We start from the raw sequence: 21,575 nt of genomic DNA, 5'->3' as shown, positions 1-21,575 counted from the left end.
ATCACCTGTCAAATGCATAGTGAGGAAAAAGATGAGAAAAGGAGGGAAGCTGTGTATCTTATCTGGTGTCAGCCACAGATTAAATTGAGAGTCCCCTTTAAGGAGCTAAATTATTAGTTCCGTTTCAAGGTACTCTACAACCTAAGGAAAGTCGGGAAATGAGGAAGAGGAAAGAAGGACTAAAGAATGAGAGAGGCAGAGGTTACAGGGAGTAAATGAAGGAAAAGGAAGCAGGGGTCTGTGGAGGACGGGGGCAAAGTAAAATAGGTCTTTAGAAAAGGGAAGAGAAGAGTATTTGAAACGTGAGACAAATTTGAAGTGAGCTTCCAGCACCGAAACTTGTCAGAGACGAACAGCAAAGCTTTCCCACTCTTACTGTGGGAATGTAGAAGCAGACTGATAGGCCAGAGTTTCTCAAATTTTAATTAGTCCCCTGGGGACCTTGTGAAAAGTGCACATGCTGAGCAGCAGGTCTGGGATTGTGCATTTCTGACAAGCTCTCAGAGTAGCAAGGGTGTAGGCTTGCATTGAGAGAAATCTGGAAGAGGAGCCACTGGATAGTTCAAGACAGAACAGGATCAAGGAAGAGTATTATTTTGTTTTTCTTTCTGAGTGTGTTTATAGCCAGAGGGTAGCAAAGCGTTGAAGTAGAACTTATAGATGTAAGGTGCCACTGCTAAGCAAAGAGGAAAAAAGAAGTGGTGGGGATGATCCATAAAAAGAATGTCAAAGGGAGAGAATTAAGACCACAGATCCAGAGACTACCTTTGAAGAGGAAAGAATATAGTGAAAGGAAAGAGGGGGGAAAGAAGGGTGTTAGGGAGGTGATTGTGGAGGTGATGAGGAAACTTGAGAGAACTCTCGTTAGATGACTTCAGTGTATTTACACTGAAACAAGGTTAGGTCATTGCTGCTCCAGAGAATACTGGAAGCAGGAGTGGGTGCTAGAATTGAGGTAAACCCCAGCTCCTCCTTCTAACTATCAGGCATCAAAGATATATGTTGTGTTGGTATGTGTTATTCAAATGAGATTAATTTGAATATGGAAGCATTGGCTGTTTTTTGTTTTTTTAAGATAGGTTTGTGGTTTTTTTTTTTTGGCTGCTTGGCTTGGCATGTGGGATCTTAATTTCCCCGACCAGGGATTGAACCCGTGCCTCCTGCAGTAGAAGCATGGGGTCTTCACCACTGGACCGCCAGGGGAGTCCCTAAGATAGCTAATTTTTTGATGATAATTGTTTCACAAAAATCCTTTTAAACATTAGCATGATATACTGAACCAAACTAATTTTGGAAACAAAAGAAATTAATAGGGTTCATTCCCTAAATGCTAGAATTGTTATTTTCAGTAAATACTACACTGATTTTGAAATATGAAAGATTTTTAATATCTAATAATTCTGTGGCAGTAAAATTTACTTTTTCCCTTTTGATAATCGTACTTCGATGTTGAAAACTTATAATACGTTATTTCTTAGATGTGCCTTATATACCTTCTTGCATGAGTGGATCGAGAAACTTTAAGATGACTAAACTAGAGGATCCAAGAAATGTAGGCATACCAGTAGCCCACATGGGTATGGAAAAACATGAATATTTTTATGAACTATTATTCTACAAGTGTATATCCAAGCTGATCAGTTCATAACCCTTTCTCTGATGAGAAATGAATTATACATTCAACTGAACTGTCATCCCAACTGTGCACTTCCTAAATTACAGGACAAACTGAAGAACATGATAAATACCTGTAGTATAACGGTGTAAATGATGCTGCTGTATTGCATTCAAGATGTGCTGTTGCATTTTACCATCAGCTTTCACATTTACCTTCTCGGGGTCATGATTTGTTGCTCTGATTAAAGATCACTTTTCTCCTCATCAATCAGCATGTTCACATTGGTACATGTGCATTTTTCTATTTTATAAAGGCTTTTGGAACATAATCTTCCTTTTGAAATCTTAACTGCATGTTTTGTTAAACCTGTACTCCTATTTTTTCTTCAGTATCTATAGTGGATTCATATGTCTGTCTTGTTGCAGTCCTAACTTCCCCCAAGAAACAAAACACCAAAACCTAAAGTATTCACTGCCAAGGCCAAGCATGAGGGTTCTGCTCAGTACTAACTGCATGAATATATAGTTGGCTTTCATAGTTACGTGTAATTGATTCTATGTCCCTTTTGCCTTTTAGATTCTCCTGAAAAATATCCTCACTTGAAGGTAAAAACTTATATTTTTGTCTTGAATTATTAACTACAGATTGTATCAAATGTACATTATTTATTAATCAACTTGTTTCAAAACCCATTCAGCCTGCAGTTGGAGTGAAAGATTCTGTTCCTAATAAAGCAGTAGGAATGAAGGATTTACAAACAGCCAGATCAGGTAAATTTTGCAGTGCAAATTTCACTCTGGAAAGAGGTACACTAAAATATTTGAAACGCTCACAGCCTTCATATTCCTAATTCTTTTTTCTTTTGTTTTTGCAAGTTTAATTGAAGGATTTGACATAAATAAGGCACATGTTATTGTTGGTATCCATGTTTTGAAAAAAAGATATTTACAAGCATAAGAAAAAGATATTTTTAAAATGTAAGCTTTAACTCAGATGTTTCTATGTACGTTTCAATACCCTAAAGTTCTCAGTTAGGAATCTCTGTACTTCTTAGGGATTCTCAGAGGTTAATTATTAGATTCTAAGATTTTTCCAGTTTTATAAAATGCTTATTTGAATTCTGACCTTAACCTAGAGTAAAGCTTCACTTGCTAACATGTCAATTGTATTTCAAATTTAATTATTTCATTTTAGTGGTGTTACACGGATGAGCTTAAACCAACCAGATGTTTTGATTAGCAGACTCTGTGTGTGTGTGTGTGTGTGTGTGTGCGTGTGTGTGGTCTTTGATTATTAAAAGTGGGGGAAAGTAATCATACCTTAATGACGATTTGATAGACACAATCTTGTAAAACAGTAATTCTGAACGTTTTGGGCTTTAAGATCCTTTTATTTATTTGTTTGTTATTTTTTATGATGCAGATATATAGGATCCTTTTATACTTTTAAAAATTATTGAGAATTCCAAGGAACTTTTGTTTAAGTAGGTTGTATCTACTGATGTTTACTGTATTGGAAAATAAAACTGAAAAATTTAAAATACAAACACACACTCATACATTCTATTAGCCATTAGAAGTATGACGTTATCACATATCTTGTCTCTGGAAAACTGCTCTGTACACTTAAAACAGAATGAGAATGGAAATAACGTTTACTGTTATTGTGAAAATAGTTTTGACCTCTTGGACCCCTTGAACGGTTGAGTCTTGGGACTCCAGGGATGCTCAGGTGACACTTGAGAACCACTGTTTTAAACCATTTACAGAGCTCATGGATGTGAAATGATAAAGGGACGCTTGTGATGAAACAGGCTTTAAACTTTCACTTTTACATTTCTTGCTTTCTTCTTTGATTTGTCTTTTTTTTAATGTATACAGCAGGTTCTTATTAGTCATCAATTTTATACACATCAGTGTATACATGTCATTCCCAATCTCCCAATTCATCCCACCACCATCCCCAACGCCCTGCGGTTTTCCCTCCTTGGTGTCCATACGTTTGTTTTCTACAACTGTGCCTCAATTTCTGCCCTGCAAACCAGTTCATCTGTACCATTTTTCTAGGTTCCACATATATGCGTTAATATACGATATTTGTTTTTCTCTTTCTGACTTACTTCACTCTGTATGACAGTCTCTGGATCCATCCACGTCTCAACAAATGACCCAATTTCATTCCTTTTTTATGGCTGAGTAATATTCCATTGTATATATGTACCCCATCTTCTTTATCCATTCGTCTGTCGATGGGCATTTAGGTTGCGTCCATGACCTGCCTACGGTAAATAGTGCTGCAGTGAACATTGGGGTGCATGTGTCTTTTTGAATTATGGTTTTCTCAGGGTATATGCCCAGTAGTGGGATTGCTGGATCATATGGTAATTCTATTTTTAGTTTTTTAAGGAACCTCCATACTGTTCTGCATAGTGGCTGTATCAGTTACATTCCCACCAACAGTGCAAGAGGGTTCTCTTTTCTCCATACCCTGTCCAGCCTTTGTTGTTTGTACATTTTCTGATGAAGCCCATTCTAACTGGTGTGAGGTGATACCTCATTCTAGTTTTGATTTGTATTTCTCTAATAATTAGCGATGTTGAACAGCTTTTCATGTGCTTCTTGGCCATCTGTATGTCTTCTTTGGAGAACTGTCTATCTAGGTCTTCTGCCCATTTTTGGATTGGGTTGTTTGTTTTTTTAATATTGAGCTGCATGAGCTGTTTATATGTTTTGGAGATTAATCCTTTGTCCGTTGATTTGTTTGCAAATATTTTCTCCCATTCTGAGGGTTGTCTTTTTATCTTGTTTATGGTTTCCTTTCCTGTGCAAAAGCTTTGAAGTTTCACTAGGTCCCATTTGTTTATTTTTGTTTTTATTTACATTACTCTAGGAGGTGGATTAAAAAAGATCTTGCTGTGATTAATGTCAAAGAGTGTTCTTCCTATGTTTTCCTCTAAGAGATTTATAGTGTCCAGTCTTACATTTAGGTCTCTAATCTATTTTGAGTTTATTTTTGTGTATGGTGTTAGGGAGTGTTCTAATATCATTCTTTCCATGTATCTGTCCAGTTTTCCCAGCACCACTTATTGAAGAGACTGTCTTTCTCCATTGTATGTCCTTGCCTCCTTTGTCATAGATTAGTTGACCATAGGTGTGTGGGTTTACCTCTGGGCTTTCTATCTTGTTCCATTGATCTATGTTTCTGTTTTTCTGCCAGTACCATATTGTCTTGATTACTGTAGCTTTGTAATATAGCCTGACGTCAGGGAGTCTAATTCCTCCATCTGCGTTTTTTTTTCCCTCAAGACTGCATTAGGTATTCGGGGTCTTTTTTGTCTCCATACAAATTTTACGATTTTTTGTTCTAGTTCTGTAAAAAATGCCATTGGTAATTTGATAGGGATTGCATTGAATCTGTAGATTGCTTTGGGTAGTATAGTCATTTTCACAATATTGATTCTTCCAATCCAAGAACATGGTTTATCTCTCCATCTGTTGGTACCATCTTTAATTTCTTTCATCAGTGCCTTATACTTTTCTGCATACAGATCTTTTGCCTCCCTAGGAGGGTTTATTCCTAGGTATTTTATTCTTTTTGTTGCAATGGTAAATGAGAGTGTTTCCTTAATTTCTCTTTCATATTTTTCATCATTAGTGTATAGGAATGCAAGAGATTTCGGTGCATTAATTTTGTATCCTGCACCTTTACCAAATTCTTTGATTAGCTCTAGTAGTTTTCTGGTGGCATCTTTAGGATTCTCTATGTATGGTATCATGTCATCTGCAAACAGTGACAGTTTTACTTCTTCTTTTGCAATTTATATTCCTTTTATTTCTTTTTCTTCTCTGATTGCTGAGGCTAGGACTTCCAAAACTATGTTGAATAATAGTGGTGAGAGTGGACATCCTTGTCTTGTTCCTGATCTTAGAGGAAATGCTTTCAGTTTTTCACCATTGAGAATGATGTTTGCTGTGGGTTTGTAATATATGACCTTTATTATGTTGAGGTACGTTCCCTCTATGCCCACTTTCTGGAGAGTTTTTATCATAAATTGGTGTTGAATTTTGTTGAAAGCTTTTTCTGCATCTATTGAGATGATCATATGGTTTTTATTCTTCAATTTGTTAATATGGTGTATCACATTGATTGATTTGTGTATATTGAAGAATCCTTGCATCCCTGGGATAAATCCCAGTTGATCATGGTGTATGATCCTTTTAATGCATTGTTGGATTCTGTTTGCTAGTATTTTGTTGAGGATTTTTGCATCTATATTCATCAGTGATATTGGTCTGTAATTTTCTTTTTTTGCCGTATCTTTGTCTGGTTTTGGTATCAGGGTGATGGTGGCCTCGTAAAATGAGTTTGGGAGTGCTCCTTCCTCTGCAATTTTTTGGAAGAGTTTGAGAAGGATGGGTGTTAGCTCTCCTCTAAATGTTTGATAAAATTCACCTGTGAAGCCATCTGCTCCTGGACTTTTGTTTGTTGGAAGATTTTTCATCACAGCTTCAATTTCATTACTTGTGATTGGTCTGTTCATATTTTCTGTTTCTCCTGGTTCAGTCTTGGAAGGTTATACCTTTCTAAGAATTTGTCCATTTCTTCCAGGTTGTCCATTTTATTGGCATAGAGTTGCTTGTAGTAGTCTCTTAAGATGCTTTGTCTTTCTGCGGTGTCTGTTGTAACTTCTCCTTTTTCATTTCTAATTTTATTGATTTGAGTCCTCTCCCTCTTTTTCTTGATGAGTCTGGCTAATGGTTTATCAATTTTGTTTATCTTCTCAAAGAACCAGCTTTTAGTTTTATTGATCTTTGCTATTGTTTTCTTTGTGTCTATTTCATTTATTTCTGCTCTGATCTGTATGTTTTCTTTCCTTCTGCTAACTTTGGGTTTTGTTTGTTCTTCTTTCTCTAGTTCCTTTAGGTATAAAGCTAGATTATTTATTTGAGATTTTTCTTGTTTCTTGAGGTAGGCTTGTATAGCTATAAACTTCCCTCTTAAGACTGCTTTTGCTGCATCCCATAGGTTTTGGATTGTTGTGTTTTCATTGTCATTTGTCTCTAGGTATTTTTTGATTTCCTCTTGGATTTCTTCAGTGATCTCTTGGTTATTTAGCAATTTACTGTTTAGCCTCCATGTGTTTGTGTATTTTTTGTTTTTCCACTGTAATTCATTTCTAATCTCATAGTGTTGTGGTCAGAAAAGATGCTTGATATGATTTCAATTTTCTTAAACTTACTGAGGCTTGGTTTGTGACCCAAGATGTGATTTATCCTGGAGAATGTTCTGTGCGCACTTGAGAAGAAAGTGTAATCTGCTGTTTTTGGATGGAATGTCCTATAAATATCAATTAAATCTATCTGGCCTATTGTGTCATTTAAAGCTTCTGTTTCCTTATTTATTTACATTTTGGATGATCTGTCCATTGGTGCAAGTGAGGTGTTAAAGTCCCCCACTATTATTGTGTTACTGTTGATTTCCTCTTTTACAGCTGTTAGCCGTTGCCTTATATATTGAGGTGGTCCTATGTTGGATGCATATATATTTATAATTGTTATATATTCTTCTTGGATTGATCCCTTGATCATTATATAGTGTCCTTCCTTGTCTTTTGTAACATTCTTTATTTTAAAGTCTATTTTATCTGATATGCGTATTGCTACTCCAGCTTTCTTTTGATTTCCATTTGCATGGAATATCTTTTTCCATCCCCTCACTTTCAGTCTGTATGTGTCCGTAGGTCTGAAGTGGGGCTCTTGTAGACAGCATATATATGGGTCTTGTGTTTGTATCCATTCAGCAAGCCTGTGTCTTTTGGTTGGAGCATTTAATCCATTCACGTTTAAGGTAATTATCAATATGTATGTTCCTATGACCATTTTCTTAATTCTTTTGTGTTTGTTTTTTTTCACACTTTAAAAACTTTATTTATATTAAAAAAACTCATTTGTTTTTAAAAGCATTAACAAGAGAGAAAGAAAACCAGAAAAGGTATGGAGCAGAAGACATGCCCCTTAGTAGTGTTCTGTGGGAAGGTGGGATTTTTGGTTCTCTGAAATTGAACGTTTAGTGTTTTTATAAATGAAAAGGAAAAAACAAACAGCTTTAACTTTAAGTCCCCAAAAGCCCATGGCTGTTCTATTACCCACACCCCACCGACAAAAAGAGCACCAGGAAAAGAGCAGCAGAAGACAAGAGAAATGAAGAGTGGAGCCACATCTGGATGGGGGCGATTTCCCTTGTGCAGTATGCTCTTAGGGTCACAGAGAGGAAAAGGCTCCTTTTTGCCAGAAAAGGAGTGGGACGAAATGTGAAGGGGAAAAGGGGTAAATAAGGAATTTTAATGCAGAGGGGAAGGGGGGTGGTGGGTTGTGCACTTTTCTCCTACCCCAAAGCCTCAATATATAAAGGAAGGGGGAGGGAGGAGGATAAAGATTTCCAGTTGCATTAAACAGAGCTTTTAGATTAAGGGGAGGAGTAAAAGGCAAATAAGGGAAAGGGTTAAAAAAAAATCAACCGCATAGCAGCTGATTCCTCTAGCCCAACCTGCTAATATACACTAAACTAAAAGGAGGAGGTATGGGATGGTGGGGGGTCGGGGAGGGGGATATGGACACGACTTCCCTATAACCACTTCAGAGATGACAATCATTCTGGGCAGCTAAGGAGTAAGAGCCACACCACTCACTCCTCCCACCAATCTCATCTGGAGGTTCATCAGAACAGGATTTTTGCAAAATCCCAACATATACAGTTGAGGAAAACCTTCTGTGGCTAAAATTAGAGGCTACTCCAATTCCCAGTGGAGAGACTGAGGTTCTCTAGGTCACCTCTCCTCTTCTTTCTGCTATTTAGGGCCAAGAAGTAGGTAAGAAAGCAACAAATTTACTACATTTTGACAGAATTAAACTTGTATTATTTTGAAGGAGCCTGTGATCAAGAGTGATAAATGCGTACTGTCATCCCTAGAGCAACTGCTAAGACATAACTCACAATAGGAGGAACAGGGAATTTCCTGTTAGTCCAGTGGTTAGAACTCCGTGCTCTCACTGCCAAGGGCCCGGGTTCAATTCCTGTTGGGGAACTAAGATCCCACAAGCCATGCTGTGCAGCCAAAAAAGAAGAAGAGGAACACAGGGATCTCTTTAGATACGAGAAAAACAGAAAACAAATAGCAAATGGCAGATGTAAAAGCCACTACATAAATATTAAATATGAATGAACTAAACACCCTACTCAAACAACAGAGATTTTCACACTGGATTAAAAAAAAAAACAAGATTGGGCTTCCCTGGTGGTGCAGTGGTTGAGAGTCCGCCTGCCGATGCAGGGGACATGGGTTCGTGCCCCGGTCTGGGAAGATCCCACATGCCGCGGCCAGCTGGGCCCGTGAGCCATGGTCACTGAGCCTGCACGTCCAGAGCCTGTGCTCCGCAATGGGAGAGGCCACAACAGCGAGAGGCCCGCGTACCGCCAAAAAAAACACAAAAAAACAAAAAAAACAAGATCCATATGATAAAGGACTTGTCTTTAGAATATATGATCTCTTACAACACAGAAGACAACAACCCAAAGAGGGGAGGGAGGATTTCAACAGACATTTCTCCAAAGACGATATACAAATGACCAAAAGCCTAGCAGAGGATGTTCAAAATCACTAGTCCTAGGGAAATGTAAATTAAATCCACAATGAGATTCTACTTCATACCCACTAGGTTGGCTTTGTCAAAAGGACAAGACTATAAGAAACACTGTACAAGATATGGAGAAACGGGAACCTTCATACACTGGTAGTTGGAACATTAAATTATATAGTTACTTTCAAAACAGTTCATCAGGTTCTTAACAAGTTAAACAGAAACTCACCACATCACACAGCAATTTCTAGAAGTCTACCAAGACAAATGAAAACGTGTCCACGCAAAGACATGTATACTCATATATATATATATATATAAACACAGAGAGAAGGGGAGGGAAGGAGGGAGGGAGGGAAGAGAGGAGGAAGGGAGAAAGGAAGCAGGGGCAATAAAAAACGGGCAAATGAAAATAACTGGTATATCAGAATCAAGGGTATATGAGAATTCCTTGTATTATTCTGGTAATGTTTCTCTAAGTTTGAAAGTACATCAAAATTTTAAATTACCCAAATAAAGGGCAAGAATATCATGTAGCAAGCTCCCTCTACCAACCTCAACGAAGACCATATACAGCTTAAAAGGTACTAGAAAACTGTAGGTAATTTTAATAAAATCACTTCAAGAATATAGTATGGTTGTAAAACCACTACAATGTGCTCTAAAATAATTTTTCTACTGAGTTAGGTAAAGTCATCTGTAAATTCTGTAACAACACATTCATATTCACAAAATCTGACTGAAAAATAAACACAACTTTCCATTTCTAACACAGCATAATTCAAAAGTTCACTCTGAATGGGACTGGGTTTTTGGTTTTATTTTGGTTTTAACGCAAAGCATAATTACATAGTTATTCATAATTTGAGGTGTGTTACTTGTTTATTTAACAAAATGCTGCTGCTCTGAAATAAACTTCATTTTCAGAGTGATAGTAATGTTAAAATAAAAAAGACCATGAAAATGCAAGCTGCATTTTAAAAAGCTTATAATAATCATTTAAATTCCGATTGTATCTGTAGGTTCACAATTCTCTACTCTTAGATTTTTAAAAAAACACTTTATATATGGTCAATCTAGATCATAATTAAGTGCATCTTAATGAAGTTTCCACTGATGTATGTAGAAATATGATTTACCAATAGCCAAATAGCATCATTTCTTTATCAAAGATAAGTGGTACTATCTAGAAATAAAGACAGTCCTTCAAGAATTGTATTTTCCTAAGTAAAAATACTTCCCAAGAGCTAAAGGCACAATTTCTATTCACATCTAGCACTGTAACCAACCATAAAATCATTACTTATTTTCAACTTAATAACTGATTGACATTTCTCAAACAAGCTGTTTTCAATCCTGATAGTTCTTTATTTTCTTTGGTAAATTGCTGTTTGCAGTAGGTGTCCATCATGAGAATAATCAAAATTAGATAAATGTGACAAAAGACTGACAAAGTGTTTCACACCCTTGAGTGATACCAAGAATGGGAGAAAAGTGTTGCAAAATACGACTACTGCAGTGCTACTTATGGTCTTGCAATAAAACCAACAATGCATCAAGAGCTATCATCTCACATCCAATTTCTTCCCCTCAAGAACAATCTGAACCTCTTTGGCATCCAAAGGCTCATAGGTCAATAAAGCTTCTGCTAGATTCTTGTGCTCTTTTGCATGAGTCTTCAAGATATGTTTTGCTCGCTCATACGAATCCTGAAATACAAAGCAGATATGTAAGAGGCAGAAACCTTAGGAGAAGCACAAACCCTCAATGAGATAAAAAGCCTTTATGCACCCTAAAAAAACTATAAAATCTATTGACTTCTAGTTATGAAAGATAAACGCATTTAAAAGCTTGGTTCCCTAAAGATAACTCTTTCATACTTTCAAATGTTACATTTTTAACCTCAAAGTCTATCATAGAGATAACTGAGGACTACTTAAACAAAAAGCTACTTAAGAAATAAAAGTATACACTGTACTTATCTGCTTTCTAAATAAGGTCTGTGAACACAGAAATCTATTTCTCTTTTCAGTATACGTGCTAAAAGGAAAGGGAGTTTGCTCCTTTTGCCTCTTGAGATTTCACCAATTTACTCAATCTAGAATGGCCAGAAAAGATATAATTTCCATTCTTTTACTTGGTAACACACTCACCTCTCAATACTGTAATACAATATCATTAGAGGTGATCCCTGACTTCCATACATTTGATTTTTTTTTTTTGCAACCCACCTTGAACTTTTCATTTAAATCCTTCAACTCTCTTTCCAAAGGTGAGTCTGAATTAAGTTTATCAGCTTATGAATAACAGCAGTAATAACAGTTCATTTTTGGCAGTGTCATATTTGCCTGTACAATGTTTATGCCAATATTTTACTAGCGAATTATATTTTTGTCCTTATAAACTTGGGTGGAAAATGTAAAAATGAATTTACTAAAACCAAGAAGCACAGGTCATATAAACACAATACAATTACTAGACATTTTGAACATAACCATGTCCAAGTAAAATAATCAAATTAAAGAAAATACATAAAATATTAGAAATATATCAGCTAAAGAAGAACTGAATATTTAAATCACAATGTAAATTGTTCTGGGTTTCCCTAGTGGCACAGTGGTTAAGAATCCGCCTGCCAATGCAGGGGACACGGGTTCAATCCCTGGTCCGGGAAGATCCCACATGCCGCGAAGCAACTAAGCCCACACGCCACAACCACTGAAGCCCCTCACCACAGCCACTGAAGCCCGTGCCCTAGAGCCCATGCTCAGCAACAAGAGAAGCCACCGCAATGAAAAGCAGCCCCTGCTCGCTGCAACTAGAGAAAGCCCACATGCAGCAACAAAGACCCAATGCAGCCAAAAATAAAATAAATTTATTTTAAAAAATATATATATACATATATGTGTATATATATATAAATAAATATATATATATATATATATATATATATATATGTATGTATATAAATTGTTCTTAGCCTATGGCCAGAATAAAATAAAGATCCAGTCTATGATCAGGCGTTCCAGTCTATGTCAAAGATCCAGTCTATGACATAGTTAATCACGGCAGCAACGGTGCACCTATTAACTTTATAAAACAGAGGAACTTTAGTTTTTTTGCAAGCACCCAAATATTTAGGCACATTTTGACTAAATAGATAAATAAACATTTAAAAAAAGATCATTACCCTCAGAAGGATTCTGGTTTCCTGTTCAATAGCAGATTGAGCTTCTGGACTCAGTTTCCCTGTATCACTGTAGGTCATAACTCCAAGCTAAAATCAATGAAAAGAAAGAAATCCAACAGAAAAACCTCCAACACTAATGTATGTAACAGAGGAAGTACTATCCTATACATAAGAAAATACATATCATGGGGGCAAAGAAAAAATACAATATAAAAATGCCCTTGAGGGCAAAAAAACTTCATTATTCTTCTGAAAGTAGAATACTAAAAAGTGTGAGCAAGAGGGAAAATTTTAAATCCTAAGTATCGTTCTGAGTACCTTCTTAGAAAACCTTAGCAGCTATTCTAGTCCAGAAATCCACAATTCACAGAGTACTGGAATTGCTTTATGGAGCCACAGTGATAATGTAGGAACGTGAAGTATGTGGAAAGGGCAAAGTAAGCAAGCTCAACAAGAAGGTCTTCGATGTCATATGAGTAAAAAAAGCTAAAGAATTTATATTATTTGGTTAATTCATGAAATAATAACTCTTACTGTTTGAGCAGCTGGAATGGAAAGAGTATGTTACATTTCTCAGAAAATGACATTTAGTTTAGAGTCAGCTTTGTTAAATCCATTTGGAATGAGACGGGAAAATCTATCAATTTATAATGAGAATCCTCTCTCACAAAGAGACACTTGGCACATCAACATTTGATACATGAGGAAGGATTAAAATTAGCCATTACCTTTTCACTCATTCCAAATTTGGTGACGATCTGCTTTGCTATTTGGGTTGCATTATCAAAATCACTGGAAGCACCTAAAATTTTGAAATATACATAAAACTCAAGTTAAAAAAATCTTTAAACCAACAAACACAATTTGAACCAAAGCTATTCTTTACAGCCAACCTGTTGTAATATGATCAGCTCCAAATATAAGTTCCTCTGCCACTCTTCCTCCCATACTGACATCCATCTGAGCAAGAAGCTGAGCTCTAGTTTCGTTCCGTCGATCATTTTCAGGCAACAGGTACACCTAGACAATTGGAAAACAAAGAAAACACAGACACAGTTTTGAAACACTTACATTAATAAGCTGAATTATCATTTGTCTCTCATGACCTTACTTAATACCATGATGCTGAAAGCTCAGCGGCATTTAATAGAGATGGTCATGGTGATTGATTACCAAACCAGCTATGTATAAAATGAGGAAAGCAAAAGTGCAGTTTATAAATAGTAAGTAGTTAATGCTGCAATACAACTGTTTGTCCCTCGTTGCACAAAAATGTTTAAAACGTCTATAGGGACGTCCCTGGTGGTGCAGTGGTTAAGAATCTGCCTGCCAATGCAGGGGACACGGTTCGAGCCCTGGTCTGGGAAGATCCCACATGCCGCGGAGCAACTCAGCCTGTGCGCCACAACTACTGGGCCCGTGCTCTAGAGCCTGCAAGCCACAACCACTGAGCCCATGTATCACAACTACTGAGGCCCGCACGCCTAGAGCCTGTGCTCTGCAACAAGAGAAGCCACCGCAATGAGAAGCCCACGCACCGCAATGAAGAGCAGCCCCCTCTCGCTTCCACTAGAGAAAGCCCGCGTGCAGCAAAGAAGACCCAACGCAGCCAAAAATAAAATTTAAAAAATAAATAAGAATAAACGTCTATAATTAGAAAGATATGAAAATGAAACTTGTACTCAATGAGAAAAAACTTAGAAAAACTATTGAACCAGTCACTATGATACATAATTTCTTTCGAGGGGAAAAGAGCAACTATATATTTAAGAATTATATTTTATCTTTAGTGTAATATGCAATAATAGCGTGACCAGATTCATGCTACGCTGTGATTGTTTTGTTTTTGTTATCAATTTCCACACTTCTACGCTCAGGCCCTAAGAATAAAAATTTACTTAAGTAAAATACTCCATTAAGAAGGTATATTTAAATGAATGAAGCTCCTTTGTCTCAAAGTCATTCTTAGAGTCATATGATTTAATATCATTAATAAATATTTTAAAAGTTTGAAAGTTTAAAAAATGAGTAGATTCCACTCTACAACCCATGTAAACCATAATTTGTCAACTGAAAACCAAACTGTAAAAACTATCATCTTAATCCTTATATCAAAAGGAAAAGCTGTATTCTATTTCTAGAAAATAAACTTCTAATTTAACAGGAATATCATAACTAACCTGTTTTGAAGGCAATTCAAGATTTAAAATAAAAATTAAATTCTGAAAAACAGTAAAATTAACTATTCTTTTATCAGCAATATCAGACAAGAGGAAAGACATGGGCACTCATGCCCCCCAAAGAGTGTAACATAAGTTATAATATATTTGTTCTGTAACAGGCCAAACTGTGTTGCTCTGTTAGAGTATATATTTGCATGATTCTATACCTTTCTTTTTTATAAACTTTCTCTCAAAATTAAGAGTTTTTTTCTCAGACTTCCCTTGTGGCACAGTGGTTAAGAATCCGCCTGCCAATGCAGGGGACACGGGTTCGAGCTCTGGTCCAAGAACACTCCACATGCCGCGGAGCAACTAAGCCCATGTGCCACAGCTACTGAGCCTGAGTTCTAGAGCCCATAAGCCACAACTACTGAAGCCCACGCACCTAGAGCCCATGTTCCACAAGAAGAGAAACCACCACAATGAGAAGCCCATGCACCGCAATGAAGAGTAGCCCCCCGGGCTTCCCTGGTGGCGCAGTGGTTGGGAGTCCGCCTGCCGATGCAGGGGGCGCGGGTTCGTGCCCCGGTCCGGGAGGATCCCACGTGCCGCGGAGCGGCTGGGCCCGTGAGCCGTGGCCGCTGGGCCTGCGCGTCCGGAGCCTGTGCTCTGCGGCGGGAGAGGCCACAGCAGTGAGAGGCCTGCGTACCCCCCAAAAAAAAAAAAAAAAAAAAAAAAAAAAAAAAAAAGAGTAGCCCCCGCTTGCCGCAACTAGAGAAAGCCCGCATGCAGCAACGAAGACCCAATGCAGCCAATAATAAATAAATAAAATTTTTTTAAAAAAGAGTGAATTACCACTAAACCAAAAATTACCAAGTGGCAATTTAAAAAAAAAGATTTTTTTCTCTAGCATAATGAACAGTATAAGATAGGGGAAAAAAAGAAAGAAAACATACCCATTAGGATTTTATCTTTGGAAAACTCTAGTTCCTTCATGGTTACCACTTCTTTTCCATCAACAGCTGCCTTTAAAGCAGCTTGGTTCACAAGATTCTCCAACTCTGCTCCAGAAAAGCCAACAGTACCTCGAGCTATGATTTCTGGATCAACAGCTATATGCAGACAGGACACAATATTAAAATTTCAGAAGAGCTAATAAAAAGCTCTTCATAAAGAACTCACATTGCAAATGAAAAAAGGAGATAGCCATCATGAACTGTAATTTTACAAAAGCTTACTTCACTAAATTCTAAGGGGAAAAAGCCAAAACTGCTAGTAAACACACCATTAAAATTGTCATTGGGACAAATCACAAAAGTTCTTATATTTAAATAACTTTGTGATAAACAGAGAAAGGTAGAGTTGCCAGATAACGATTTACAAACCTTTAATTATGGCCTAACCACAAACTGAAAAAGCACATTCATAGACATTTTGTTTTCAGAATTTCATCTTGAAATAACTTTGGACATAAAAGCCCCCCTTATTATCAGAAACATACTTGGTTTTAAGAATTGATTCAGATATCTTTGAAAATACTGCAGCTTTAATAGCTGCTTTTATTACTCAGGTAGTTCCATAATATTTCCATGTGTTTTGTTTTATAGTCTGCTTCCCCTCTTTTGGCCCCAAAGTGACTATATCATGAGGTACTATGCTCATAATATACAGGTGCTTTTTATATGATTTTATATTTTACATTCATCTAAAGAAACATTTATACATAGATTTCATCAAGTATTATCTAAGTACTCAAAAGAAAACTTTCTTTAGAATCGGGATTCAAAATGACAGAATCTCTGGACACACGTTCATTGAGAAATGGACTTTATGGACAAACAAGAGGAGAGAAAACTAGACATTTAAAGGAATTTGTCTTTTAAGACATCCTGAGTAAGGACCACAAACAGGGTGGATTGATATATTACCATTTTATGGAGATAATGTCTGTATCGTCGAATTAAGACTTACACTGATCAAACTTTATCTTATTGAGATACCACTTCAAGATTTCTGTTCGACCTTTTACATCTGGCCTGGGAACTGTAACCTGCATGTCAAAACGACCAGGACGTATTAAGGCGCTAAAGGGAGAATACAAAAAGAAAATATAAATTAATAAGCTGACTGTGCTGAAGGTCAAGTTAAACAGGACAGACATCCTAAAGAGAAGATGGAAAGACAGTGGCAACCAATATTTATTTTGAACATAAATATTCAGATTAGTTCCTTATAAAACGTGGCTCAAAGAACAGTTTCAATAACCAGAAGGCAGAACAAAGGTTCATATAGATAAATGTGTGCATCTAGATAGCATACAGCCCTTCAGAGACAAAGACATGCAAGTCGGCCAGTCAAGGAACAAATAATTCTACAGCAACCTCTTATGAGAGCTACACATCCATCTTACTGCTATTAAGTACAAAATGTTAAACTAGAGTCTTAGGCAAGAACCAACTATTAGATCAAATGAAAGTATGAATAACTTCTATGTAATAAAACCAATAAAACTTTTAAACTATAGTAAATTTTATTCTAAAAATCCTCTCTACCCCCCAACCCAAAAGCTTTGTGATGTTTAAGTTGTGAGAAGATTCTTTTAGCAGCTTTACTGAGATGCAATTTTCATATCATAGAATTTGAAGTCGAAAACCCAGTGTTGTTTTTTTTAACATCATTATTGGAGTATAATTTGCTTTACCATGTTGTGTTATTTTCTGCTGTATAACAAAGTGAATCAGATATACATATACATATGTCCCCATATCCCCTCCCTCTTGCATCTCCCTCCCTGCCACCCTCCCTATCCCACCCCTCTAGGTGGTCACAAAGCACCGAGCTGATCTCCCTGTGCTGTGCCGCTGCTTCCCACTAGCTATCTATTTTACGTTTGGTAGTGTAACCCAGTGGTTTTTAATATATTCAGAGTTGCCCAACCATCACCACAATCTAATTTTAGAGAATCTTTACCCCCTCCCTCTCTTCTCCAGCTGAAAGAAACCCCAAATCTACTGGCAGTTATTCCCCATTTTCCCTAACCTCTGGCAACCACTAAATTCCTTTCTGTTGCTATGGATCTGCTTATTCTAGACATTTCATATAAAAGCAATCATATAATATGTGATGTTTTGTGATGGGTTTCCTTCACTTAGCACAATATTTTTAAAGTTCATCACTATTCTAGAATATATCACAAAAATTTTAATACTTACTTATCTAATGCCTCTGGGAAGTTTGTGGCTCCTATGATGATAACTCCTTCGTTGGGCTTAAAACTATTATAAAAAAAAAAAAGGACCTATTCATTGAAAATTAAAACAGCACACATGTAGAAATGTTCTATGCAAAACTGTTTATCGTTAATCTTACTAACAGCAAAGAAAAGGGATTGATCTTTTTAATGCCCAAAATGATAAGGCATCTCTAATTGTTTTCTTAAAATGCCAGTGCACTTCAATAAAAGTGTTAATAATAAATCACCAAGTCATCCGTGGTTACATACCTTCATAATAATTTTTCTAGTTAGGAAGAGATGACCTGACACAAAAAGCTTGAGTCCCCGACTAATTTTTGAAAAACATTTTCAAGTTTACCAATTCAAATTATTTGCTCCTAGACTTCCAGAATGTCTTATATGACTTTAAGAAACAATTTTTTGATCTACAGCAACACTCAAAATAGGGTTTTATATTTCTTTTGTACATCATAGTAGTACTTAAAAATGCCTTATCATTCCATAATCACATAAACATTCTCTTCTACAATTTCAAACTTGTCTTTTCAGATTAATTTTTGAAAAGGAGTGTTCTTGTAGTCTCTTGAGTTGGTGTTTTACAATTAAATCTTTTCATTAAACTTAAAAATGCTTATTGCTATAATATCCAGGAAATGAATATTTGCACATATTCGTGAAAGAGTATATTTTATATCCTTAAACAAATGTTGCAATATATAATCGAAAAATTGAATCTCATAGTTTTCTTCCCCAGTCTTGTTTATATTTTCAAAAGTTCAGAATTCTGCATAGGTTTGCATCATTTAATTATACCAGGTTAGTATATTTTACAGATATTTATCTTAACATCATATGCTTTTCCCGAATAAGTTTATCTATTACTAATCCAAATGCATTTATCCAAATCTTTCCTCTAAGTCCCCTGGGTGCCTCAAATTTGTTATGCCCCAAACTGAAGACATTGTCCCTGATGCTTTCCTCTTTCCTGACTCTGTAAGCTACTCTGTCATCTGTCTTCCCCATCCTAGTAGATAACATCACTGAAATACCAAAGCAGGAAAAATCCTGGACTCCATCCCTCCCTGAAATCACCACATCCTGTTGCTCATCAAGTTCAGTATTTTCTACCTGCTTACCATTTTTCATTTCCTATTACTTTCTCACTTATAATTTTGAAATGCTCTTTTCTAGTTTTGCTCCCCTGATGTTCATCTTTACGTTGCTGCCAGAGTGACCTTTCTAAAATATATTTGTGAAGATGTAACACCTCTACTTATGTAGTGGATCCCCATCACATGAAGGAGAAAGTTCATGTTCTAGGAGGACACTTGCTTTTTTTGGTTTGGCTCTGATCCTCCAGTTGTGTCTCTCCATACCATTCCCGGTAACTGTGTTCTAGTTTTCCACGTGACTTGTTATGTTGTTTCACGCCTCGTCCTTTTGCTCAGGCTGCCTTTTCTAGAATCCCCTTCACTTCCCCGCTCTACACTGTGTGTGTCTTTTAAGACACAGACCTGTCTTTGCAGCATTTCCTGAGCTACCCAGATACAGCTGACTCCTCTTTCCTGTGTGCCCTTCCTGTACTCTGTTCACATCAGTTGTAGAGCTTTTGAATGATACTTTGCTGTTCTTACTTGTTTTCATGTAGCTCTACTTCTCCTGGAATACAGAGCAGAATCGGTCTTCTATTTATATTTCCAACTTTTCTCCCAGGATAGTGCCTATGATTTGCCAGATCCAGTAAATGTTTGTGGTCTTACTGATTGATTGAATGACCAAATGAGTGAATATGATGTTTTCTGGAATGAGGTGTTTGTTTTGTTTTGTTTTTATAGGAAGGAGCAACAAATCCAGAAATTGAGGAAAAAGGAAACGATACTGATATTGAACGTGCTCCACAGGAGCAAACAGATCATAAGAATTTGACTTCTTTTTTTTTTTTTTTGCGGTACGCAAGCCTCTCACTGTTATGGCCTCTGCCGTTGCGGAGCATAGGCTCCGGATGCGCAGGCTCAGCGGCCATGGCTCACGGGCCCAGCCGCTCCGCGGCATGTGGGATCTTCCCGGACCAGGGCACGAACCCGTGTCCCCGGCATCGGCAGGTAGACTCTCAACCACTGCGCCACCAGGGAAGCCCAATTTGACTTCTTTTGATGGAGCTCAGAAAAATAATAGGAGTGGTAATTTAGTGAATATTTATGAATTTTTTCTATGCTTAAAGGCTAGTCTAAAAACATCTAAAGTGTGTAGATCCAAATATACTATCCATTTCTTTCTTTTTTTTTTTTTTTTTTTGCGGTACGTGGGCCTCTCACTGCTGTTGCCTGTCCCGTTGCGGAGCACAGGCTCCGGACGCGCAGGCCCAGCGGCCATGGCTCACGGGTCCAGCCGCTCAGCGGCATGTGGGATCTTCCCGTACCAGGGCACGAATCCGTATCCCCTGCATCGGCAGGCGGACCCTCAACCACTGCGCCACCAGTGAAGCCCTTTTTTTTTTCCATTTCTTTTTAAGTATGTTTCTTTTGCTCCGTTTCTTCAGAAGTATCCCAACTACTACCAACTTTTTCTTCCTGAAAATGCCTCACCCCTCTGAAATTCTTTTCTGCTACTTTATTTTATTTAAATATTTGTGGATGGAGATAGACATATATGTATTTAAAATTCATAGTAGTAAATGTTCTCATTAATGTATCTGTGGCTGCATTTTACAGATATGATGTCAGCATTAGGATTAGGAGAAGAGGAAGGTATAGAATCACCTTGGGATTCTGAGGTACTGTCTACTATTATTATTATTATTTTTTTATTTTAAAATATAAGCAGTGAGTGATGTTAAAACATAAAAGGGGGGGTGCTTTGACTTTACTTCCTCACTTTTGCATTTGCCCATCAAAAGTTTTTCCTTACATTTTTAACCTGTAATTAATTAAATAATTGTGTGCTAAGTATAATAACTACCACATAGTGCACTTTTGTTAATTTGCAAGATTCACCTAATGAAACCAGTGTAGCACAGAGCAAAAACCAAGGCTTAGAAGCCATAAGGAATCAGTTTGGGTTCTGAAGTTAAATTTATCTAAAAACTGAAGCATTATTCCAGGTCAGCCTATGGCCAAATGTATGTTTCTTTTTTCTTTTCTTTTTTTTAAAAATTTTTGTTGGAGTCTAGTTGATTTACAATGTTGTGTTAGTTTCAGATATACAGCAAAGTGAATCAGTTATACATATATCCACTCTTTTTTCGATGCCTTCCCCATATAGGCCATTACAGAGTTTTCAGTAGAGTTCTCTGTGCTATACAGGAGGTCCTTATTATTGATCTATTTTATATATAGTAGGGTGTATCTGTCAGTCCCAGTCTCCCAAGCAAATGTATGTTTCTTTGGTACATATGGATGTGTAAAACTCCTAGTGAGGTTCAGAGAGAAACAGGTTAAAATGTAGTTTTTTACCACTTAGACCTGAAAAAGATAGTGCCTGAGACTTGAAAGTATTATTACATTTGGATTTTCAAATAGATCTGCAAGGAACGTTTCAAGAGAAGCAAAAGAATGGGGAATAATAAGTATGTGGCGTTATAATAACAACAGTTAGGTTTAGCGATGTTTTAATAAGTACACACCATTTTGGATAACTAGTGTGTGTTGAGTACCTTAATGGCAGCCATACTTGAAGTAACGTAAATATAAAGTAATGATGACCTGTTGTAAGGTGACAGCTATGGAAAGAGATA

The 21,575-nt window shown here is 36.9% G+C and overlaps 2 protein-coding genes across 2 annotated transcripts in view; one reads left to right on the top strand and one right to left on the bottom strand.

Moving 5' to 3' along the window:
• Positions 1–20,710, top strand: part of LOC309801973 (ankyrin repeat domain-containing protein 26-like) — a 78,861-nt gene extending 58,151 nt beyond the window's left edge. Inside the window, exons 19-22 of the mRNA XM_082617128.1 lie at positions 1,479–1,577; positions 2,195–2,223; positions 2,316–2,388; positions 20,554–20,710. Coding sequence (XP_082473254.1) covers positions 1,479–1,577; positions 2,195–2,223; positions 2,316–2,388; positions 20,554–20,654 — 302 coding nt within the window. The 3' untranslated portion in view covers positions 20,655–20,710. The remainder of the gene's footprint in view (positions 1–1,478; positions 1,578–2,194; positions 2,224–2,315; positions 2,389–20,553) is intronic.
• LOC309801977 (ATP-dependent zinc metalloprotease YME1L1-like) lies at positions 10,686–16,596 on the bottom strand. The gene is made up of 6 exons (XM_082617133.1): positions 16,579–16,596; positions 15,564–15,719; positions 13,339–14,325; positions 13,174–13,247; positions 12,446–12,532; positions 10,686–10,964 (listed from the first exon to the last, which is right to left on the bottom strand). The coding sequence occupies exons 3-6, from the start codon at positions 13,403–13,405 to the stop codon at positions 10,821–10,823; spliced, it is 372 nt and encodes a 123-aa protein (XP_082473259.1). The 5' UTR covers positions 13,406–14,325; positions 15,564–15,719; positions 16,579–16,596; the 3' UTR covers positions 10,686–10,820.
• Positions 20,711–21,575: the final 865 nt, after the last annotated feature.

This window comes from Mesoplodon mirus (assembly GCF_964341445.2).
Source record: "Mesoplodon mirus genome assembly, chromosome: 4".
In the NCBI taxonomy this organism is placed as follows: domain Eukaryota; kingdom Metazoa; phylum Chordata; class Mammalia; order Artiodactyla; family Ziphiidae; genus Mesoplodon; species Mesoplodon mirus.
This window is presented reverse-complemented; position numbering and strand designations above follow the sequence as displayed.